Consider the following 21434-nt stretch of genomic DNA (forward strand, 5'->3'; position numbering starts at 1 on the left):
GTCAGCGGCAGCAGAGGTGAGCGGCTGGGACCGGCACCTGTGCCTGGTCGGTACTGGGGCTGGGTCCGATGTCGGGCTTTGAGCGGCGTGCGGCTTGTGCAGGTTTCCGGTGTGCGCGGCCATCTTCCTAGAGTTGTGATCTACAGGAAAATGGCCGCCCAAGCCAGCGCATGCGCGGACCGGTAGCTCCGGCGGCCATTTTCCTGTAGATCACAGCTCTAGGAAGATGGCCGCGCACACCAGAAACCTGCGCAGGCCGCACTGCTTCGCCGGTCACAGCCCTGCACCGACCGCAGCCCGGTACAGGCCCCAGCCTCAGCCAGAGACCCCAGCCCAAGACCCCGGCCTCAGCCAGAGACTCCAGCTCCAGCCCCAGCCAGAGGCCCCAGCCTTGGCCCCAGCCCCAGCCAAAGGCCTTGGCCCCGGCCCCAGCCAGAGGCTTTCGCCTTGGCCCCAGCCAGAGTCCCCGGCTTCAACCCCAACCAGAGGCCCCGGCCTTGGCCTTAGCCCCAGCCCCAGCCAGAGGCCTCAGCCCCAGCCAGATGTCCTGGTCTTGGCCCCAGCCAGAGGCCCCGGCCTTGGCCCCAGCCAGAGTCCCCGGCCTCGGCCCCAGCCAGAGGCCTCGGCCTTGGCCCTAGCCCCAGCCAGAGGCCCCAGCCTCGGCCTTGGCCCCAGCCAGAGGCCACCGCACAGGAACTGGCCAGGCTAAGGGCCTCAGCCAGACACAGGCCCTGACCCGGCACAGGCTCCACAGCATCTGACCTCTTCTGCTTTAGCCGCTGACTTCCTGAAGGACCCTGCATCTTGTGTCCCTCGCTCCACTGCCCCCCAGGTAAGATACCATACCTATTCAGACTATAAGATGGACCCCCATCTTATAAAAAAATTTTTTTTTATTTTCCACCCCAAAATTTGGGGTGCGTCTTATGGTCCGGTGCGTCTTATAGTCCAAAAAATATGGTATCTATCTAATATCTATCTATCTCATATCTATCTATCCCATATCTATATATCTGAAAGATTAAAGCAGAGGCAGCACCATAGCAGTCTAAAAGAGAGGATCCCAGGATCTTCGACCCCAAATCCTCACATTAGTAAATAAAAGTGGTAGCATTCCGATAATCCGTTGACAAAAAAAAATTTAAATTGCAATTTATTCTTCTACATCAAACACATGCAATCTTTCAGTTCCACATGTAAACTTTTTCAAAATGTGCTGTGGTGTCACAAGTAGTTAATATAGTACAAAAATCAGTTAATTACATTATTAATTAGTATTAAATAATCACAGTTAAACATATACAGTGTAAAATTCAGAAAAGGTATTATAACATCCCATGAGGATGTATGTGGTTATAATACATAGAATGATATTAAAACGGTGTATATATGTACACGGTAGAGCATTTCGTCACTCTGTTATGATCTCTTTGATTAGAATTTTGATTAGAATAGCTCTCTCTACTGTTGAAATGCGTATCAATATCTTAGAGATGCCGGATTTGGTGCTTTCTTGGATATACAGGATACAGCTCGGCCATGGTAAGAGTTTGATTTTAATAAATTTATCCTTAAAAGAATTGTTCGGTCTAAAACTACTAGTCTGAAGTCACTCTATGTGAATGCAGACTTGTGAATCCTCACATTACGTGCACTGCATGCTGTGAGGATTCTCCAGCGGTTGTGGATATGTGACCGCGATTTGAATATTTCGGCCACATTCCGACTAGATTGTATCCAGCCTCGCTCAATACACTTGCAATGAGCAAGGCCGGATACAGTCTGGTCAGCTTGTGACTGTATGTATGAAAATCGTGACGCGCCCCCTGGGCCATATTCTTTAGGGGAATACCCGGAGCCGGATCAGATGGGGGTTGTAGTCTCCGAGTGGCTGTGACCCGGTCCGTGCCCAGGGTGTCAAACTCAGTTGTATGTGGCAGTCATACAGATGTTATAAGTTCTTTAGTGTCGACTACGCCACCCGTTGTGTTGCGGTCACTGTGGCCGCCGCTGCAGCAGGGTCCGCTGAGGCTGGTGGTGTAGGTGCAGCTTTGGTGATATAACCCCCAACGGGTGGGGTATAGCCTCAGGGGGATCAGGTGCAGAGGATGGGAGTTGTGGTGATGCAGTGTAGACGGCAATCAGAGACAGAGTCGGGTTATGCAGTTTAGGATGTTTACTCACTGCTGATGTTCTGGTCACTCCAGCTTCGAGTGACCTCCCGAGCCGTGCTGCGTCCACCAGGTTCTGGATCCAGCCAACTCCCAAATAAGTCCGGAGCGTGACCCTGAGCTCTCCTTCTGTCCTTTCTCTGGCCGTCCCCACTATTGATCCACCCAGGTCCAGCTCCCTCGGGCCTTCTGTTGGGAGACCCTTGGCCTTGGGTTCCCTGACCCTCCTCGTGGTATGCCTTCGTGGTGGATGTGGTGGGTGACCGTGGCAAACGCTGCCCACGGTCTCCGGTCTCTGGCTGGGGAGTGTTTTTGCCCCCACCAGCTTGGGTTCCGGTACCCTGATGCCGACTCTTCACCCGGGGATTTAATTTGGGGTCTTAGAGTCCTTTCTTCTGCTTTCCCCTCTGGGTCTCTCTTTCTCCTCTCTCACTCTGGGTCTCTCTTCTCCTCCGCTCGCTGACTTTCTCTCTGCAACTGACCCTGTTCTTAGTTGGTGCCCACCTTATATACACCCTCTATGTGTGAGCTCAGGTGACCAGCACCCAATGAGCTCCTATCTTTACCCAGGCTGCTCCCCCTATCTGCCCCTACACTACTTGGGATGTACCACCCCCCTCCCACTCCAGCCAGGAACAGACTCGGTCGTACCTGCACATTTCTAAGTGGGAGTACCGTCGGCCTGTTCCTCGGAAATGGGATGTGTGTAGTGCATGCAGCCTACCGAGCCCAGATCCACACTCCATCCTTACCCGGGAGTGGAATATCACACCTCTGGGTTGAGGTGCAATACCCCTGTAGCAGCCGAATCCTCAGGGTGCTACAATCGCATACTTGCAATCTTGCCACCTCCTCTCCTTGCGCTGGCACTGGAGAATCTGCGCAGTGCGCGTGATCTGAGGATTCATAAGTCTGCAGAGACATCAAGTGACTGCAGACTTGTAGTTCTAGACTGGACAACTCCTTTAACATTTGTACAGAATTATACACTATGGTTCTGATACATCCAAAACTAAGCTAAAACCCACTGAAATGTCACAAAATTTTGGCACAATGTGGAGTTTATGTGCCAGTTCCAGGCAGATTTGCCAAAATGGATAGAATTGGGGAGGAGCCATGGCAGGACAGGGCATGATTATGCCTGCCTGTCAAATTCAGCAAAGTGTCAGTATTTCTTAATACCACAAATATTAACCCAGCCCCTGACTGGAGTAACACTTCTGGCAAGGCACACAGAGGCGCATGCCATTGATAAGATACACCAAATTCATTAAAGGGAAGCTGTCAACAAATATTTTACCATTTAATCAGACAGCAACTTAATGCAGGGCACAAGAGCCTGATTACAAGGATGTGTCACTTATTAGGCTGTGTGCTGCAGAGTCCCAATGAGTAGCAGCTTGCTCACAGTGCATAGTGTACACAGGAAGATGCCAGCCAGGGGTGTGGACGGAGTTGTACATAGATCAGAAGACTTAGCTCTACTACAGCTACATCAGACAAATAAGAATTCTATCAAAACTAATCCAAGCAGCCCAGTAATTGATACATCCCTGGAATCAGGCTCTCTGCCCCACCATCATGCTGTTCTCTGATTATATAGCAAAAACCCTCTGACAGATTCCCTTAAAGTGGCAAGCACCTCTTAATGAATTTACTGCATCTTACTTCTACATGCCCCTTATTAAAGCGCACCTGTCAGCAGGATTGTGCTCAGTAAATCACATACACTGTCAGGTGGGCACCATTACACTGATTAAAATGATACCATGATGGATGAAATCCATCCTGTGGTTCTTGTGTAATCTTTACTTTCAGTTTGGAGATAACGATATGCACGTGCTTCGGGGCGTCCTGTGGGTGGGCTCTATCCGGTGCTCTGCTTACATATTCATCTGTATGCTCTTATCACAGCTCACTGTGCCTTTACTGACCTGCCTCCTATTTTACCTAGCCCCGCACTACTAGATGCATTATGTAAAATAGGAGGCACGTCAGTGAAGGCACAGTGAGCTGTCATAAGAGCATACAGATGAATATGTAAGCAGAGCACCAGATAGAGCGCCCACAGGCCACCTCGAAGCACGAGCATATCATTATCTCCAAACTGAAAATAAAGATTACACAAGAACCACAGGATGTATTTCATCAACCATGGTATCATATTAACCAGTGTAATGTCACCCACCTGACAGTGTATGTGGTTTACTGAGCACAATCCTGCTGACAGGTGCGCTTTAAGACTGGCATATAAAACATCAGTTATAATAAATTGGTGCCAAAATTATAATTTTTATGTGCACAGAAGTATGTTTATACACTTTCTTAATATTGTTCTGCATATTATAACCATATATATCACTATGGGATTTAATAAGACCTCTTATGAATTTTGGATCGTACCATTGACTGGAATTATTTATTTTTGTACTATATCTCAGCCCAAGTGTAACTACATGTATAATTAGATGTTGTTGTTTTTAACCAAGAAACAGTGATCATTTCATGGCACTTTTTTGTTAGCAGTTCTAGATCTTACCTGCGAAATGAATAGAAAATCCTTGTTTGCTAGTGAAGAAGTCAGTATTGAACTGTAAAGTTACAGAATTGAAAGTGCTGTGTATGTCTGGAGGCAATATGGAGCCGCTCAGGTCTTTCATGAGAATACCACTCTCCATAGAGCCATCCCATATCTTCAGAACATCATGAACGTCTTCAGTGTGGAAAACAGTGAAGTGTAACCTATGATGGAAACATAAAAGGTTATATTGGTAAAAGGGAGGTGAGCTGTCAATACATAGGGACATGAAAAAAAATGTTCTAAGCACCAAGATTTTCAGAACTGCCGTTACCACTACATATAGTACATAAAACGGTTGAAGAAAGTGCAATTTTAGCTTAGCCGTCTTCTTAACTATATGCACAACTACAGACATACCATTCTTTACTCTTGAGGAGAACAAGGAAAAGAAAATAAATCCCTTTCATTTCTCAAAGTTGGAGACTAGGAACGGAAGGGGATGGAATGTGGTGCAGGGCAGTAGCCGCGGGCGAGGCACTCGTCTTTAGCGCACTGGCCCTGGCTGGGTGTGTGGGCTTGTGCTGTGAGGGCCTTATGTCTGTGCAGGCCGCATGCTGCCGGTGTTGTGGGCTGGTCAGGAACAGATGTTTCACAATTCAATGAGGGAGACCACCATTCAAAAATAAACTCTTTACTGAACGGTAATTTGATACGTGTTATGTACAAGGGATAGCGGATACATAGTTTTATGGATGCTTCTTTTACAATATGAAGCATTTTTCCACAAAGCATCCTTCCTCTGTAGTATACTCCAGGGCTTTCAAGGCACACTGTTTCTCCCTACTTTGCCACAACCCAGCTTTAATGCTATAGTCCTGATCAGCAAGTCTCCTTTTTTGCTCAACGGTTCTGCATCCTATTCCTTTCACTACTGGTGACCTGAACCCTTCACTAGTCCTCGTATTTCAGTCCTGCGAAGACCCATTACCTTCTGCATTACAAGCTCCAGGTCTCGTGGCTAAGAGTCCTCTCCTAAGGCCACTCTGTCTCATCGGTCACTTTCTTCAGGATCTCACTATCCCTTGTCCTTTAGTCTCCACTCACTCAGCCTTTTTGTAGCTCTGCTCACTACTCACTCCAAACTCTTTCCCTTTAACTATCAGGAAGTGGTCACTCTCCCTAACAATACCCCTCCTCCTGTGGGCTAGTCTCAAACATTAACTCTTAACTTACCCTATTGTCAACTATCTACATCCTTACACTACCTATCCTATAACGCAATACTTTACACTATACTATCAATACTTATCCTAAATTACTATACATTGTAATACCTTACATTATTATAACACTACTCTACACACTGTGCATAACCATATCTCACTACATTACAATTCACACTACACAATATTTACAAAACACGCATGACATAATACACACACAACACAATTGGTGTCTTCAGGGGTAAGAGCGCGACAGTACAGTCCACCACCCTTACAGGGACACATTTCAATTTGTCATGTCGCCATCGCTTCTATATGTACAACCCCCCAGTGATAAAACTAACTACGCTGGTCTTGACATAATCTCATATAAAAGATTACAAAGTATTTTGAATTCAAATAGTGTTTAACCCCTTAATGATCGGAGCATTTTCCGTTTTTCCGTTTTCGTTTTTTGCTCCCCTTGTTCCCAGAGCCATAACTTTTTTATTTTTCAGTCAATATGGACCACACTTAATTACTATTATTATTATTATTATTATTATTCATTTTTATCACTTAAAATTGAGCATTATTAAAGGGGTATTGCCATCTCCAAAATCCTATCCCAATATGTACTAGGCGTAGTAATAATAATATTTGCAAATACCTCCTATTAGAAATGTAGTATAGCTTTTCTTATTTGCTATGTCTCTTTCCTCATGTGCAGGCATTGCAGGAACTTAGGTCTGTTGATGCGGCCCTCCACAACAGTCATGGTCTCATATGGCCCCTTAGGAAAATGAATTGCCCATCCCTGGTCTGGTAGGTATTTATATTTTCACTATCATTTTAGGAAACTGAATTATAAAACATGTAGTAACATGATATTGTCAACTGCCAACAGCACTTGTTTATATACAAATTTGGGAAGATTCATGAAAACTTTGCACGTGGATGAATGGTTTTACATGGACAACGTTCCTGTTATTGCTCATAATTCATTTTAGAAAAGCAAGATGTCCAGCCAAATATCCGAATAATCCATGTTCTCTTCTTTATTTTCAACAGCTTAAGATCCACACAGGGTGAAAAATTGTATATACAAAAAAGCACAGGAAAACCTACGTGTTTCGAAAAAATATAATGTTCGTAGTCATGGTACAAAACAGTGCAAGGCAAGGGTTGGATATTTATGGCACCTGCTGAATTATTAGCATAGAGAGCCGTTCTGCATGAAAAAACAGATGTCTATTATACTAGCACATCTATCACTATACACTGTAATATAAATTCCCTGACCAATACTTTAAAAATATATTACTCATTTACCTGTATTCTATACTTGCTCATACTAATCTATTTTAATGTATAGTGATGAAAACATATTAGTTATTATCAAAACAATAAAAATACAAGCAAATAACACCGTGTAACCATTATATATTTTCTTATGATTGCTACATGTTGTAAAAAAAAAACAGCAATAACATACAAAAATAATATGGGATTGAGTAATTATATCACAATGACTAGATCAAATAATCAAACACAATATCACATTTTAAATTTAGACCCTTTGGATTTCTTGACCTTGATTCCTTAAAGTGTTTTCATCAGAATTATGGCATAAAACATTTGGAAAAGTAGTTACATTTTTGCGCAGCACGAAGTTGCCCAATAACTGAGTTTTTCGCCATTTTCATTGGAGCTGTGGTGTGCTTAATCCCACAAATCTTACTCCAGATCCTGACTAGAGTAAGACTTGTGGTGAGGTGCACGGAGACAAACGCCACTTTAAAAACACACCTGAGATATTAAGAGGCATGTAGCTCTTAATGAATCAGGCGCCTCTGTCTCCTACAAGTAAAAATTAAAATGCTATATGCCTCTCTAGTTAGTAATTTTCATTTCATATCTCCACCTTGTTGTAAATGCCTGTCAATAAATTCTTTTATGATTTACCTTTTTTATGTCCACTGAATTTTTAAAAAGTTGTTTTTTAAAGGATGAATTATATTATTACCACACACAATATATGTACATATATATATATATATCTACTGTGTATATATATATATATATATATATATATATATATATATAATATGCTAGTCTAATAGAACGCTCTATATTTACATTCATACAGAACATCTATCTATCTATCTATCTATCTATCTATCTATCTATCTATCTATCTATCTATCTATCTATCTATCTTTCTATCTATCTATTCCTGTGCAACTTTAGTAACATTTGTTATGGCATGCTACAACTCTCACATAGTGTTATTTTTTGTTGGCACCAGTTCCTGAATGCGACTGAAACCGGTGCATTCCCACAGATGCACCACTGCTGCCACACCCTACATTTCTGGACCCTTATAGCATCTTTGGCTGCTAAGTTGACTATACAGACCCATGCTTCTGACGCACCCCCTGGGCCATATTCTTTAGGGGGAATATCCGGAGCCGGATCAGATGGGAGTTGTAGTCTTCCGAGTGGCTGTGACCCGGTCCGTGCCCAGGGTGTCAAACTCAGTTGTATGTGGCAGTCCTACAGATGTTATAAGTTCTTAATGTCGACTACGCCACCCGTTGTATTGCGGTCACTGTGGCCGCCGCTGCAGCAGGGTCCGCTGAGGCTGATGGTGTAGGTGCAGCTTGTGATGGTATAACCCCCAACGGGTGGGGTATAGCCTCAGGGGGTCAGGTGCAGAGGATGGGGGTTGTAGTGGTGCAGCATAGATGTTAAAGGAAGACAGAGTCGGGTTGTGCAGTTTAGGGTATTTACTCACTGCTGATGTTCCGGTCACTCCAGCTTCAAGTGACCTCCCGAGCCGTGCTGCGTCCACCAGGTCCTGGATCCAGCCAACCCCCAAGCGAGTCCGGAGCGTGACCCTGAGCTCTCCTTCTGTCCTTTCTCTGGCCGTCCCCACTAGTGATCCACCCAGGTCCAGCTCCCTCGGGCCTTCTGGTGGGGTGACCCTTGGCCTTGGGTTCCCTGACCCTCCGTGTGGTATGCCTTCGTGGTGGATGTGGTGGGTGGCCGTGGCAGACGCTGCCCACGGCCTCCGGTCTCTGGCTGGGGTGTGTTTTTGCCCCCACCAGCTTGGGTTCCGGTACCCTGATGCCGACTCTTCACCCGGTGCTTTTAGTTGGGATCTTAGAGTCCTTTCTTCTGTTTCCCCCTCTGGGTCTCTCTTTCTTTCTCCTCTCTCTCTCTCTGGATCTGCTCTGCTCCTCTTCCTGTGACTCCTCTGCAAAGGCTGACAGACTGACTGACTCTCTGCATCTGACCCTGATCTTAGTTGGTGCCCACCTTATATACACCCTCTATGTGTGAGCTCAGGTGACCAGCACCCAATGAGCTCCTATCTTTACCCAGGCTGCTCCCCCTATCTGCCCCTACACTACTTGGGATGTTCCACCCCCCTCCCACTCCAGCCAGGAACAGACTCGGTCGTACCTGCACATTTCTAAGTGGGAGTACCGTCGGCCTGTTCCTCGGAAATAGGATGTGTGTAGTGCATGCAGCCTACCGAGCTCAGATCCACTCTCCATCCTTGCCCGGGAGTGGAATATCACACCTCTGGGTTGAGGTGCAATACTCCTGTAGCAGCCGAATCCTCAGGGTGCTACATTCCCCCCTGGTAAATCACAGCACGTCCTCGGGCTGTAAAGACAAAAACACCAAAACATACAAAAATTTTTTTTTTTCCATATAAACATAATAAAACATATAAAACATTATATATATAAAACTTTTCATATAAACATTCTCGTAGTCGTTTCTTGTTTCAGGTTCCTCCTCCGGACACTGTGCAACGTGTGTCCGGGAAAAGTACGACAGTCTCTTAGAAAAACTGGTTTTCCTATAAAACCGGTAGGGGGCGCTTTAGGAAGCGCAACTATATACAGGGGAAGTTGGCCGCTCTCAGTCCTCGGCCAGGTAGAGGGAAGGGAATGGCTGCTCACAGTCCTCAGCCTGGTATGAATACGGAATAACGGGTAAACAGTTCACACTTGCTGGTCCCAACGGGGACTATATATATATGTATCAACAGTTTCTTTGGTACCCGGTCGGGTAACTATTTACATCACTTGCTCTGCCGCACTCAACGGCGTCTTCCTCCTGCTCTTTGCTTACAGCTGGTTGTTACTTCAGACCCGTCCGGGTCCTCTTGCTCCTCCTCCTCGCACCGCAACTCCTCCTCCGTCAGGCGGTGTACGTGGAGGGCATAAGGTCCTTTGGCACACTTGTGCCGGGTGAAGGTGACCTCGTCTCCGATGTAGAGGTCACGACCTCTGTGCCCCTCCGGCAGATGGGACTCCACGTCTCTGCGCGTGACAAAGACGTCGCCGGGGGTGTTGTTGTCTCGAATGAAGCCCCACCCATGCTGCTGGTTGAACTTGATTACAGTCCCGGTGGTACGGGGACTGTGCGCTGCACGGGGGTCCCTCCTGGTCCGGCTCTTTTGCTCGGCGCTCCTTATTTGGGCCTGTTGTTCCCGGACCCGCCTCTCTCTCCGCTCCCTCGCAAACTCCTCGAGCTGTTGGCGGCAGCACTCCGCACGCTCTGCTGCAGCTGCCCTAGTTTCCTGAGTGAACCCCATTAGATCTTCTCCGGTGGGGTCCCACTCAAACTGTGCTTCCGCTAGCGGGGGCGAGATCCTTATTACGGGCTTCGGAGCCGGAATCAGGGGTGCACACATTGCCCCAACCCTCCTCTGGTGCTCCAGTTCGTAATACTTCTGGGGCCAGACGAAAGGCTGCCCGTCCGGCCACGTGTGCTGGGCAAACAAGTCCTCTCCCAGACGCGGCACCCTTGGTTTTACGGGTGCGGGCGCGGTGGTGGTGGCGCCCGGGTTGCCCAGGCCTTGCGGCCAGGCCTGGGGCACCTGGAAGGTGAAGGGCACCGTTAGGACGGCGGCGCCCTGGGCTACCTGGCCTTGCGGCCAGGCCGGAGGCTCCGCGGAGGTAGGGGGCGCTGTTGGTGATTCGGCGCCCGGGGGTACTAGGCCTTGCGACCAGGCTGGTGGTATTTCCTGCTTTGTCACGCCCCGGGTCGAGGCGCGTGACGTCACAGGGGTCGCGGCGGCGGCTTCCGGTTGGGGCCTAGTCTGCGTCGGTGACATGGCGTTTTTGGGCACAGCAGGGGGACTTTCGGGCTCTGCGACGGGGAGCTGGGGCAGGTAAGCGGTGTCACGGCTTGGGGTATAGGCGTCCCCTTTACCTGCCTCCATGCGTTCGGCTCCCTCCTCGGCGCCGTCTCCGGCCTTGGGTCCTCCCGCGCCATCCTCAGAGGCGGTCTCCTTCCTCATCTCGGCTGGCGTGCTCCGGGTCTTGGTTTCAGCTTGCGTCTTGGTTTCAGCTTGCTGGGCCATCTCCCGGCTCCATTCCGCCAATATCTCGCGCTGTACCCGGGCCATCCTCCGTGCGAGGCCCTCCAGGGCAGTCTGCGCACACTCCCGGTCTCGGGGGAGCTGTGCAAGGACCTCCACTAGGCCTAGTGGGGTCGTGGTGTCCAGCAGGCTCCTGACCAACGGGTCGGTGCTGCTCTGCTCTTCTTCCAGCAGGCTCCTGGCCAGCGGGCCGGTGCTGCTCTGCTCTCTGGACATCTCCGGGTGAGCTTCTTTGCTACTCCTCCCCAGACTTCTTGTCTCCGGGTGCGCTCGCTCCAGACTGCTCCAGGCGGCACCCATCTTCGTTCTTTTCTTTCGTCTCCTCCCACTTCGGGGGCGGTCCCGGGGCAACTCGGTGACTGTCAGCTCCAGGGGTAGTTCTTTCACGCTGACAGACACCTCCAGCATCACAGTCTCTGTTGGTGGGGGCGGTTTCCACTTTTGGCGCCATTTTCTGTCCCGGCCCACGATGGGAGGTGGCCTCTTGCCCTCCTTTGGCACGCCCATAATGGCGTCCGCTGCTCTTCCAAGGCGGGAAATCTGCGGTTTTGGCGGGAAGCGTCGCCCAGTGGCGGGAAACTCTGCAGATGGCGGGAACAAGTTGGAAATGGCGGACAATCGGCGGGAAACGACTGGTGATGGAGTCCGATGGCGTGGACCCTCCGGAACCGGCGGGAGACTTCTTTCTGAGGTAAACTTGCACTTTTCTTCAGGCACGCAGTACCCGGGTGTTGCGGGCACGTAATCCTGCCGACTACGCCAAAGTTGACGCACCCCCTGGGCCATATTCTTTAGGGGGAATATCCGGAGCCGGATCAGATGGGAGTTGTAGTCTTCCGAGTGGCTGTGACCCGGTCCGTGCCCAGGGTGTCAAACTCAGTTGTATGTGGCAGTCCTACAGATGTTATAAGTTCTTAATGTCGACTACGCCACCCGTTGTATTGCGGTCACTGTGGCCGCCGCTGCAGCAGGGTCCGCTGAGGCTGATGGTGTAGGTGCAGCTTGTGATGGTATAACCCCCAACGGGTGGGGTATAGCCTCAGGGGGTCAGGTGCAGAGGATGGGGGTTGTAGTGGTGCAGCATAGATGTTAAAGGAAGACAGAGTCGGGTTGTGCAGTTTAGGGTATTTACTCACTGCTGATGTTCCGGTCACTCCAGCTTCAAGTGACCTCCCGAGCCGTGCTGCGTCCACCAGGTCCTGGATCCAGCCAACCCCCAAGCGAGTCCGGAGCGTGACCCTGAGCTCTCCTTCTGTCCTTTCTCTGGCCGTCCCCACTAGTGATCCACCCAGGTCCAGCTCCCTCGGGCCTTCTGGTGGGGTGACCCTTGGCCTTGGGTTCCCTGACCCTCCGTGTGGTATGCCTTCGTGGTGGATGTGGTGGGTGGCCGTGGCAGACGCTGCCCACGGCCTCCGGTCTCTGGCTGGGGTGTGTTTTTGCCCCCACCAGCTTGGGTTCCGGTACCCTGATGCCGACTCTTCACCCGGTGCTTTTAGTTGGGATCTTAGAGTCCTTTCTTCTGTTTCCCCCTCTGGGTCTCTCTTTCTTTCTCCTCTCTCTCTCTCTGGATCTGCTCTGCTCCTCTTCCTGTGACTCCTCTGCAAAGGCTGACAGACTGACTGACTCTCTGCATCTGACCCTGATCTTAGTTGGTGCCCACCTTATATACACCCTCTATGTGTGAGCTCAGGTGACCAGCACCCAATGAGCTCCTATCTTTACCCAGGCTGCTCCCCCTATCTGCCCCTACACTACTTGGGATGTTCCACCCCCCTCCCACTCCAGCCAGGAACAGACTCGGTCGTACCTGCACATTTCTAAGTGGGAGTACCGTCGGCCTGTTCCTCGGAAATGGGATGTGTGTAGTGCATGCAGCCTACCGAGCTCAGATCCACTCTCCATCCTTGCCCGGGAGTGGAATATCACACCTCTGGGTTGAGGTGCAATACTCCTGTAGCAGCCGAATCCTCAGGGTGCTACACTTCCAACACTAGGCCTCAAGAGCCACAAACGGATCATATTTTCAAGATTTTGTTAGTCTTGCACATATGATAGAATTATCACCTGGGTGTAACATCTGTGCCAGTTTCTGCTTTGGCCGCTGGGCGGCGGTGCACCTTTGTTGTGGGTGATACTTGATAGAATCAATCCTATAATATTCCTGGGACTTGTGGCTCTGGCCAGTCCAGAAGCTATGGGATTAATCCTGTTCGTTTGGGTTTCTATCTGCTGTAATTACTGAGTCGGGCTGCTACTATATAAACCCAAGAGCTAATTCCCACCGCCAGTTAATGTTTGTGCTACCTGGCTTCTGGTGTTTTCTTCCTAATTTATCCTGTTCCCTGACCATGGCTAGTTTATTGACGTTTCTCCTGCCTGATGATTTTGTACCTGCTGGATTTGACCCAGTGACCTGAATACCCTTCTTGCCAGTTTGAGCCACCGAACAGCAACTGAATCTGTAGTCCTGGGACATATATAACTTATTAATATGGGCATTATAGAAATCTTACTCTAGTCCTACCTGTATGCCCCATATTAATGGTCTTATTTTGTGAAATCTTATATTTTATCTTTATGTTAATGATCCCTTACAGGCCCTGGGGCCGGAAGAAATCCTTGCCTCCTGTCTTCATTATAATAGTACCCCCTTCCCCTGCACGTCGCCGTGTCCTGTGATGTGCAGTTGCAGAGATGTAATCCCACCCCTGCGTGTTGAACTCCCTCTACGATCCTCCCTTCTATGGGAGAAAGTGTCTGTGACTTGACGGCGCCTGAGCAGAAGATCACGGAATACGCTATTTAGTGATCTTCTGCGCAGGCACCGGTGAGTCACGGAAACTTTTATCCCATAGAAGGGAGGATCGTGGAGGGAGTTCAACTCGCACATCACAGGACACGGCGACGTGCAGGGGAAGGGGGTACTATTATAATGAAGACAGGAGGCAGGGATTTCTTCCGGCCCCAGGGCCTGGAAGGGATCATTAACATAAAGATAAAATATAAGATTTCACAAAATAAGACCATTAATATAGGGCATACAGGTATGTATAGATTTACATTTCTATCACCATCATGTGTGTCACCCTGGCCTGGATGCCACAAATGTTTAACAAAGCTGTGTCTGAGAGCAAGGGGGAGGTTCTCTGGTCAAGGACCATTAGCATGCAGCACCTCCTGTCCTAGGCCAGTAGGGGGAGCAGGCTGCCCCTATAAAAGCTGGAACTGGGGGCAGGGTTAGAGAGAACTGGACGACCTGTATCTGAAGTGAGCGGCGTCCCAGAGAAGGGAGAGTCAGTTCAGCTGTAGCTGAGGAGGTCGTGTGGCAGTAGAGGAGCCACGAGCCAGGGACGGAAGGCGAGGTGAGCCTGTCCTGGCTAAGAGAGAAACTGATCTATCGGACTTTGGTGTCCGAGGCTGTTAGGATTCCAAGTCCTACAGCAAATAACCAGCCCGCAGGGGATTGTATGTCCCTTGGCCTAAGAAGCCCAGAGGTTCCGCCACAGCAGAAGGGACCAGCAAAGCTGCACCAGGCCAAGAGTAGAAAGGGACCCAAGTTGCAAGCCAAATGGGCGAGAAGACACGGCGAGCTCAGAAACGTGGGCTGTTACACCACGAGGAGGGAAATAGCCAGAAAGAGCGCAGAGAGCACGGTAGGCCTACACCCTCACCCTGACCAGGAGGGCTTCCCACTTGTTCTCAGACATCCAGGCCCCCTCCTAGCCGGGACTGTTTTTGGGTCGTCTCACCTGTTCCAATAAAGACCCTGAACTGTTCAAGAGGCCTCCGTTTCCTGGCTATTGCGATCGGAATCATCCCCTCCATCATCCACCTACATTGCCCTGGGGCTACACTCCTCCCGTGGGGAGTTATACTACTCAGTGCTGCACACTTACATCTGCCCCAGCGGTCTGCACTGCAGCGGCGGTCATCCCTGACCGCAATCCACGGGTGACGTAGTCGGAGCTTCCCATACATATCTCAAAAGACGGTTCCCCTTTAAGCCTGACACCCTGAGCACGGGACCTGGTCGCCACTACTACTCCCCATCCGCATCCAGAGGCCCGGCCCTGAGTGCCCCATGGCCCAGGGGGTGAGTCACATGCCTATATTAATAGGTTATATACATCCCAAGGGGTGACAGAGTCCCTTTAAAGAGCAAAGGCCAGGGCAACCTCTGGCTCCAGGGAAGCGGAGTAGTTTGCGCCAAGCCTATGCTTGGTAGCTATTTTGGAGCTATGTGTTGACTACGAACAGTGACACTGGGCAATACTAAGGAAATGCTAAAAACATGATGTGTTGGGGGCTCTTGAGGACTGGAGTTGGGGAACACTGATCTAGACTATATCACAGCATTATATAACTAGCTGGCTTTTTATTTCAGCCATATACTCACCACATAGACTTTTAATAGATCATCTAAATTCTTACATTATTATGAGCTACAATTGAAAGATCTTTTTTCAATCCTGATATCCTTTATTATCTTACATACGTTGTTAAATGGGGAAATGATTTTGCGACATTGGTTCCTGAGAGCACACAAGGCAGGACTTTGGACAAAGAGCTTCCTAACATCACATGAGAAATTAAAAAGCCATTGTGGTTGTGTGTTATTACACTCTGTCAAATCTCTGCCAGCTTTGTCATTGATTAGCATACATTGTATCCAGACATCCATTTGCATTTATATAGGACTTTTATCCAAAATTGCATCCAACTGTGCTGTACAATCTCAGACAGAGCAAAGGGGATTTCAGAGATCAGCTTTAGCACAGCCAGTGAAATGAAACCCGCAGATTCAAACAGACAGTCTGCTAACTACCTGCCCCGAGCCTGTCCCTTCTACCCTGGGTGACAGTGACACTCAGCCATGAGGGACTCTCTGACCAAGGCTGTCCTCTGTGGTGATGCATGACAGTGACAGAGTGAGAAGGGTCCCTGCAATGAACATGTGTCTTGTGTCTATAGTGACACTGATAGGCTGGAAGGCATCACCCTGCACTCTGTCCGTATCACATATATGTACTGCTCAACGAGAAGTCAGCACATTTACATTACAGATGTCTCCTCTTCTATTTTATAAACACAAAGTAAAAAATGTAACCATACAGCTAAGATTTAAGAAAGTGGTAGAAGAACAAAAATAAGTTACTTTAATATAAAGACTTTGTTAAATGGGTTCTCATGGAATATACAAAGCTAAATACATTCCTTAATACCTTCAATTAGCAAATCACACTTGTTTTGTAAATCTTTATAGGACATTTAAATGGTCGCTATCTTGTTATCCTGACAGAAACCTGTGACAGAATGTTAATGGGCCAAGAGCCTGTGAGCACGTGCAGTAGGAAGCACAGCTGCCGAGACCTGGAGATTACCTTTACCAAACACTGTCAAGTTATCTTCAGGTTACAGCAGCTGCACAGCATTCAGAAAGACAAGGTGGACAGCAGCCTCTTATTTGCCTCACTACACCTGGTTTCTCCAGTTTTATATCAAAAACACAGTGAGGACAGCAGAGTGAGCAGCTTCTATTTACTTCAGCACCCCTATTATCCCCAGTCTTATATCAAAAAGACAGTGTGGACAGTAATGTGATCGGCCTCTTCTTACCTCAGCACCCTTGGTATCTCCAGCATTAGGTTAGAAAGACATGGCAGACAGCAGTGTCAGCAGCCTCCTTATATCTAAGCACCCATAGTATCTTAAGTATGAGAAAAGAATGGAAAAATGGACAGCAGTGTGAGCAGTGTCTTCTTACTTTAGCACCACTTGTATCTCCAGTATTAGATCAGAAATACAGGGAAACAGCTGAGTGAGCAGCCTCTATTTACCTCAGCACTCCTGTTATTCCAAGTGTTATATCAAAAGACAGTGTGGACAGCAGAGTAAGCAGCTTCCATTATCTCGGCACTTCTGTTATTCCAAGTGTTATGTCAAAAAGGCTTTGTGGACAGCAATGTGATTGGCCTCTTCTTACCTCAGCACCCCTAGTATCTTCCATATGAGAAAAGAATGGGTGAACAGCAGTGTGAGTAGTGTAGCAGTGTCTTCTTACTTTATCATCCCATGTAGCTCCAGTATTAGATCAGAAAGACAGGGTGGACAGCAGTGTGAATGCCTTCTTCTTTCCTCAGCACCACCGGTATCTCTAGTACTAGATCAGAAAGGCAGGGTGGACAGCAGAGTGAGCAGCCTCTTCGTTCCTCAGCGCCACCGGTATCTTTAGTACTAGATCAGAAAGGCAGGGACGACAGCAGTGTGAACAGCCTCTTCTTACTTTGCCACCCCCTGTAGCTCCAGTATTAGATCAGAAAGACAGGGTGGACAGCAGTGTGAATGCCCTCTTCTTTCCTCAGCACAACCGGTATCTCTAGTACTAGATCAGAAAGGCAAGGTGGACAGCAGTGTAAGCAGCCTCTTTGTTCCTCAGCATCACCGGTATCTCTAGTACTAGATCAGAAAGGCAAGGTGGACAGCAGTGTGAGCAGCCTCTTCTTACTTCAGCATCCCTGGTATCTCCAGCATTGGATCAGAATGAAAGGATGGACAGCAGTGTCAGTGGTCTCCTTATACCTCAGCACCCCTAGTATCTCCAGTATGAGAAAAGAATGGAAGGGTAGATAGAGTGGACAGCAGTGTGAACAGCTTCTTCTTACCTCAGCTCCCCTGTTACCTCCAATATTAGATCAGAATGACAGGGTTGACAGCAATGTGAGTAGCCTCATATTTGCCCATCATCTTCCTACAAAGGGGGAAGCTTCCTGCTGCACATGCACTTGTCCTATTTATATTCTAGGACCGATTTCTGTCAGTATAACAAGACAACGGAACTAGACAAAAAAGAGCTATTTGCTAATTTAGGAATTTCTTTATAATGTAATTTTCTTTGTTTATTTTTTTTTTCTATTCCCAGACAACTCCTTTAAAAAAATAATTTAGAATTTAAATATTTAAATTTTCTATAAACTATAAAACTATTCAATGCAAGAAAAAGAAGATTAGACTACTGGTTTCTCATTTATGATGATGATGATAATAGTATTAAGTGCCAATTAATATACACAGTACCCATTTTGTCTGAGGTTGTTTGGATGATAACTGTCAATGACAATGTTAATTCAAATAAATTAACTTTCTAATTATTTTTTTACTCTGCTAGTTGCAATCTTAATAACACTATGTAGTCACAAATAGGCTGGGGAGGCCATGGTTCCTCTGAGAGGGAACAATGAAAGTGAAAGGAAAAGACTATTTTTTCACAGGCAAACATATACAAACTGTGAGCTTCAGTCCATACTATATTTGTTATTTTATATTAACTGTCTATGCACCAACAATACATGAATGATTCCTGTAACCCAGACCTCGGCAAAGTGTGGCCTGCAGGCTACATCTGGCTCTCTTGCTGTTTCTGTTTGGCCCTCGGATTGGGACAGCCAAATTGCTGGATACAGTGGCGTGCCGCACCACATGACCGCTCCTACCCGCCGTCTCAATTTTACTGGTATCTTCAGGGTGCAGATACCGGTGAATACCATGATGGAACAGGAAGCTCCCTTTTCCATCATTCAGCCTTTGCAACTAAAGGCCCCGTCACACATAACGAGATCGCTAGCGAGATCGTTATTACGTCACGGTTTTGGGATCGCTGGAGAGTCGTTTCGTGATTGCTGGGGAGCTGTCAAACATGCAGAACTTCCCAACGATTTCGGCCGCCCCAGCGATCTAACTAACGATCTTGGCAGTCGTTGGGACGCTTTCACACAGCAGCTATTTCAACGATCTACACCTTGATAGGGACTGTACTGTGTCACAAAGGCGTGCATAAAATTACTTTTCCGCGCCCCCTCATCTCTGATTGGTGGACGCTACTGCGTTCTGATTGGGCGGCATTGGTCGCTACAACGATCCGCAAAATCAGGACTCAGTCGAGTGAACGGATATCAACAGCCTGGAGAATTCTGCTATGATCTGCAATCCAGCACAAGGTCAGAAACAAAGGATGGAATCGCTATTCTGTTGCCTTCTTTACGCACGGCGGAAAATGAGAACGCTGTAGCGACCACCAATCGGGGACCAGGGGCGCGGAAAAGTCCAATTTATGCACGCCTACGTGTCTCAGTTCTGAATCGCTAACGAGGTCGTTGATAAGGTGTCAAATCAGCGATGCACACTGCCCAGCGGGAGCGCAACGACCCAGGAATGGTCCAGGAAGCTTTGTAACGATCAGCGATCTCACTGCAGGGGCCTGATTGTTGCTACCTGTCAGACATAACGAGATCGCTAGCGAGATCGCTATTGCGTCACAAAAACCGTGACGTATCAACGATCTCGCTAGTGATCTCGTTATGTGTGACGGGGCCTTGAGTCTCCGGTTATTGGACATAATGACATCACCAGATTGTATCTACTGGACACCAGGCACTGTGTACAGAGTGGAGCACCTCATTACAGTAAACGGGTGAGGTGCATAGCTTTATTTCTTTTTTATTATCAGTGAGTACTTGTGTGGGGGAAATGTGGGGTCCATAATACTTTGTGAGATGCTGTGGGGACATGATTCTTCTGTTGTGAGCCATAGTACTGTGTGAAGGACTGTTTGGACATCATACTAGTGGAGGGGACCATAATAATGCGTGAGTTACTGTGGGGGCCATAATACTGTGTTAGGGGCTGTGGGGACATAATACTTGTGTGAGGGCCATCATACTGTTGGATACTGTTGGAGGAACTGTGGGTACCATTATTCTATGTGTGGGTTGGAGGATTATCATACTGGATGTGGGGGCCATCAAACTATGTATGGGACTGTAGGGACCATTGTACCCTGTATAGGACTGTGGTGTCTATCATACAGTGTGTGGGGACAGTGGGGCCTTTATACTGTGTTGGAGTCTGTGGATCATCATAAAATGTGTGGAATCATCATATTGTGTGGGGAGCTGTAGGGGGCATCATACTGTGTGTATGAAGCTGTGAGGTGCTGTCGGGGCATCATAAAGTGTGTGGGGGGAGCTGTGGGGACATCATATTGTGTATGGGGGAACTGATGATCAAGGCACATTTTTACTTATTAAATATACTTAAGTAGCAGTATGATGTACTTTTTTTTAAAAAAAAACATTACAAAAAGCAATACATTTGCTTTAATTAGCTGCTACAGGTAAGAACACATGTTACAACAGCCCTATCGTAACATGTATTAACAGTAGCAGCTGCTCAACATACTTATTTCTGCTCAATATTAAATGATACAAATTAATATAAAATAATATTGATAAGCAAAACTAAATTAGACTGGATGACTCGGCCATCCATATCATTAAGGGTCTCTCATGTGGTCTTTTGGGAAAATTAAGTGTCCACCCCAGCTTTAATACAAAAATAAAAAAAAATTAAAGGGAACTTGTCAGCAAAACAATAAACAGTGTTTATAGTGAAAATTGGCAGATAAATATTGTTTTAAACATGTCCCAAAGTCCAACTGAAAATGCAGGTCTGGGGAGAAAATGATTTGTATTCGCTCTGCAGCCACTTGCTTTCAGTCATCGGGTTGGTGCTGGAGCTGTATCAGTCAATGCTCATTATACATTGAGCATGTTGTAATCACAACCACACTCTTTGAAATCCTACTCTGCAGAAATGCTGCACACATAGGCTGCAGAGCAGGATGTCAGTCAATGAGCAGGGGGGAGCGATAACAGCACCCGAACTATTTAGTGAGTGTTGACTGTAACAGCCCAAAGTGATGAACTGATGACTGAAAGTGAGAATATAACTTCATTTTCTCCTTGTAGCCACCCTTCCAGTTAGATAGGTGGACATGTTAAAATGCTATTTATCTGCAGATTACTGCAATGTCTGCAGGTAAATACAGCTTTTTTTTTGCTGACCGGTTTCCTTTAACACCAGCCATATTTCATATCAGAACTTGATCCATATCTAGTCCTTACGGCTCTTTGCACAAATCAATTATCATGACCCCTTCAATTCTTTTTTGTTAGAAAGATTATCAGTAGTGAATAATAGAAATATTTATTGATCATGATCATTGATAATTCATGTGTATAATTTCACATTCATGGAAGTTATCGTACTGCTTTTTAGATGCATCAGTATTGACAACCTAC

The 21434-nt window shown here is 47.4% G+C and overlaps 1 protein-coding gene across 2 annotated transcripts in view; it reads right to left on the reverse strand.

Moving 5' to 3' along the window:
* Nucleotides 1–21434, reverse strand: part of CSMD2 (CUB and Sushi multiple domains 2) — a 1528443-nt gene that overhangs the window by 275450 nt on the left and 1231559 nt on the right. For both annotated transcript variants that reach the window (XM_073665735.1, XM_073665736.1), the window contains one exon: nt 4711–4913. In XM_073665735.1, coding sequence (XP_073521836.1) covers nt 4711–4913 — 203 coding nt within the window. The remainder of the gene's footprint in view (nt 1–4710; nt 4914–21434) is intronic.

The sequence above is a fragment of the Phyllobates terribilis genome, unplaced genomic scaffold (assembly GCF_046119375.1).
Source record: "Phyllobates terribilis strain yellow unplaced genomic scaffold, ASM4611937v1 Scaffold_2__4_contigs__length_985480577, whole genome shotgun sequence".
NCBI lineage: Eukaryota > Metazoa > Chordata > Amphibia > Anura > Dendrobatidae > Phyllobates > Phyllobates terribilis.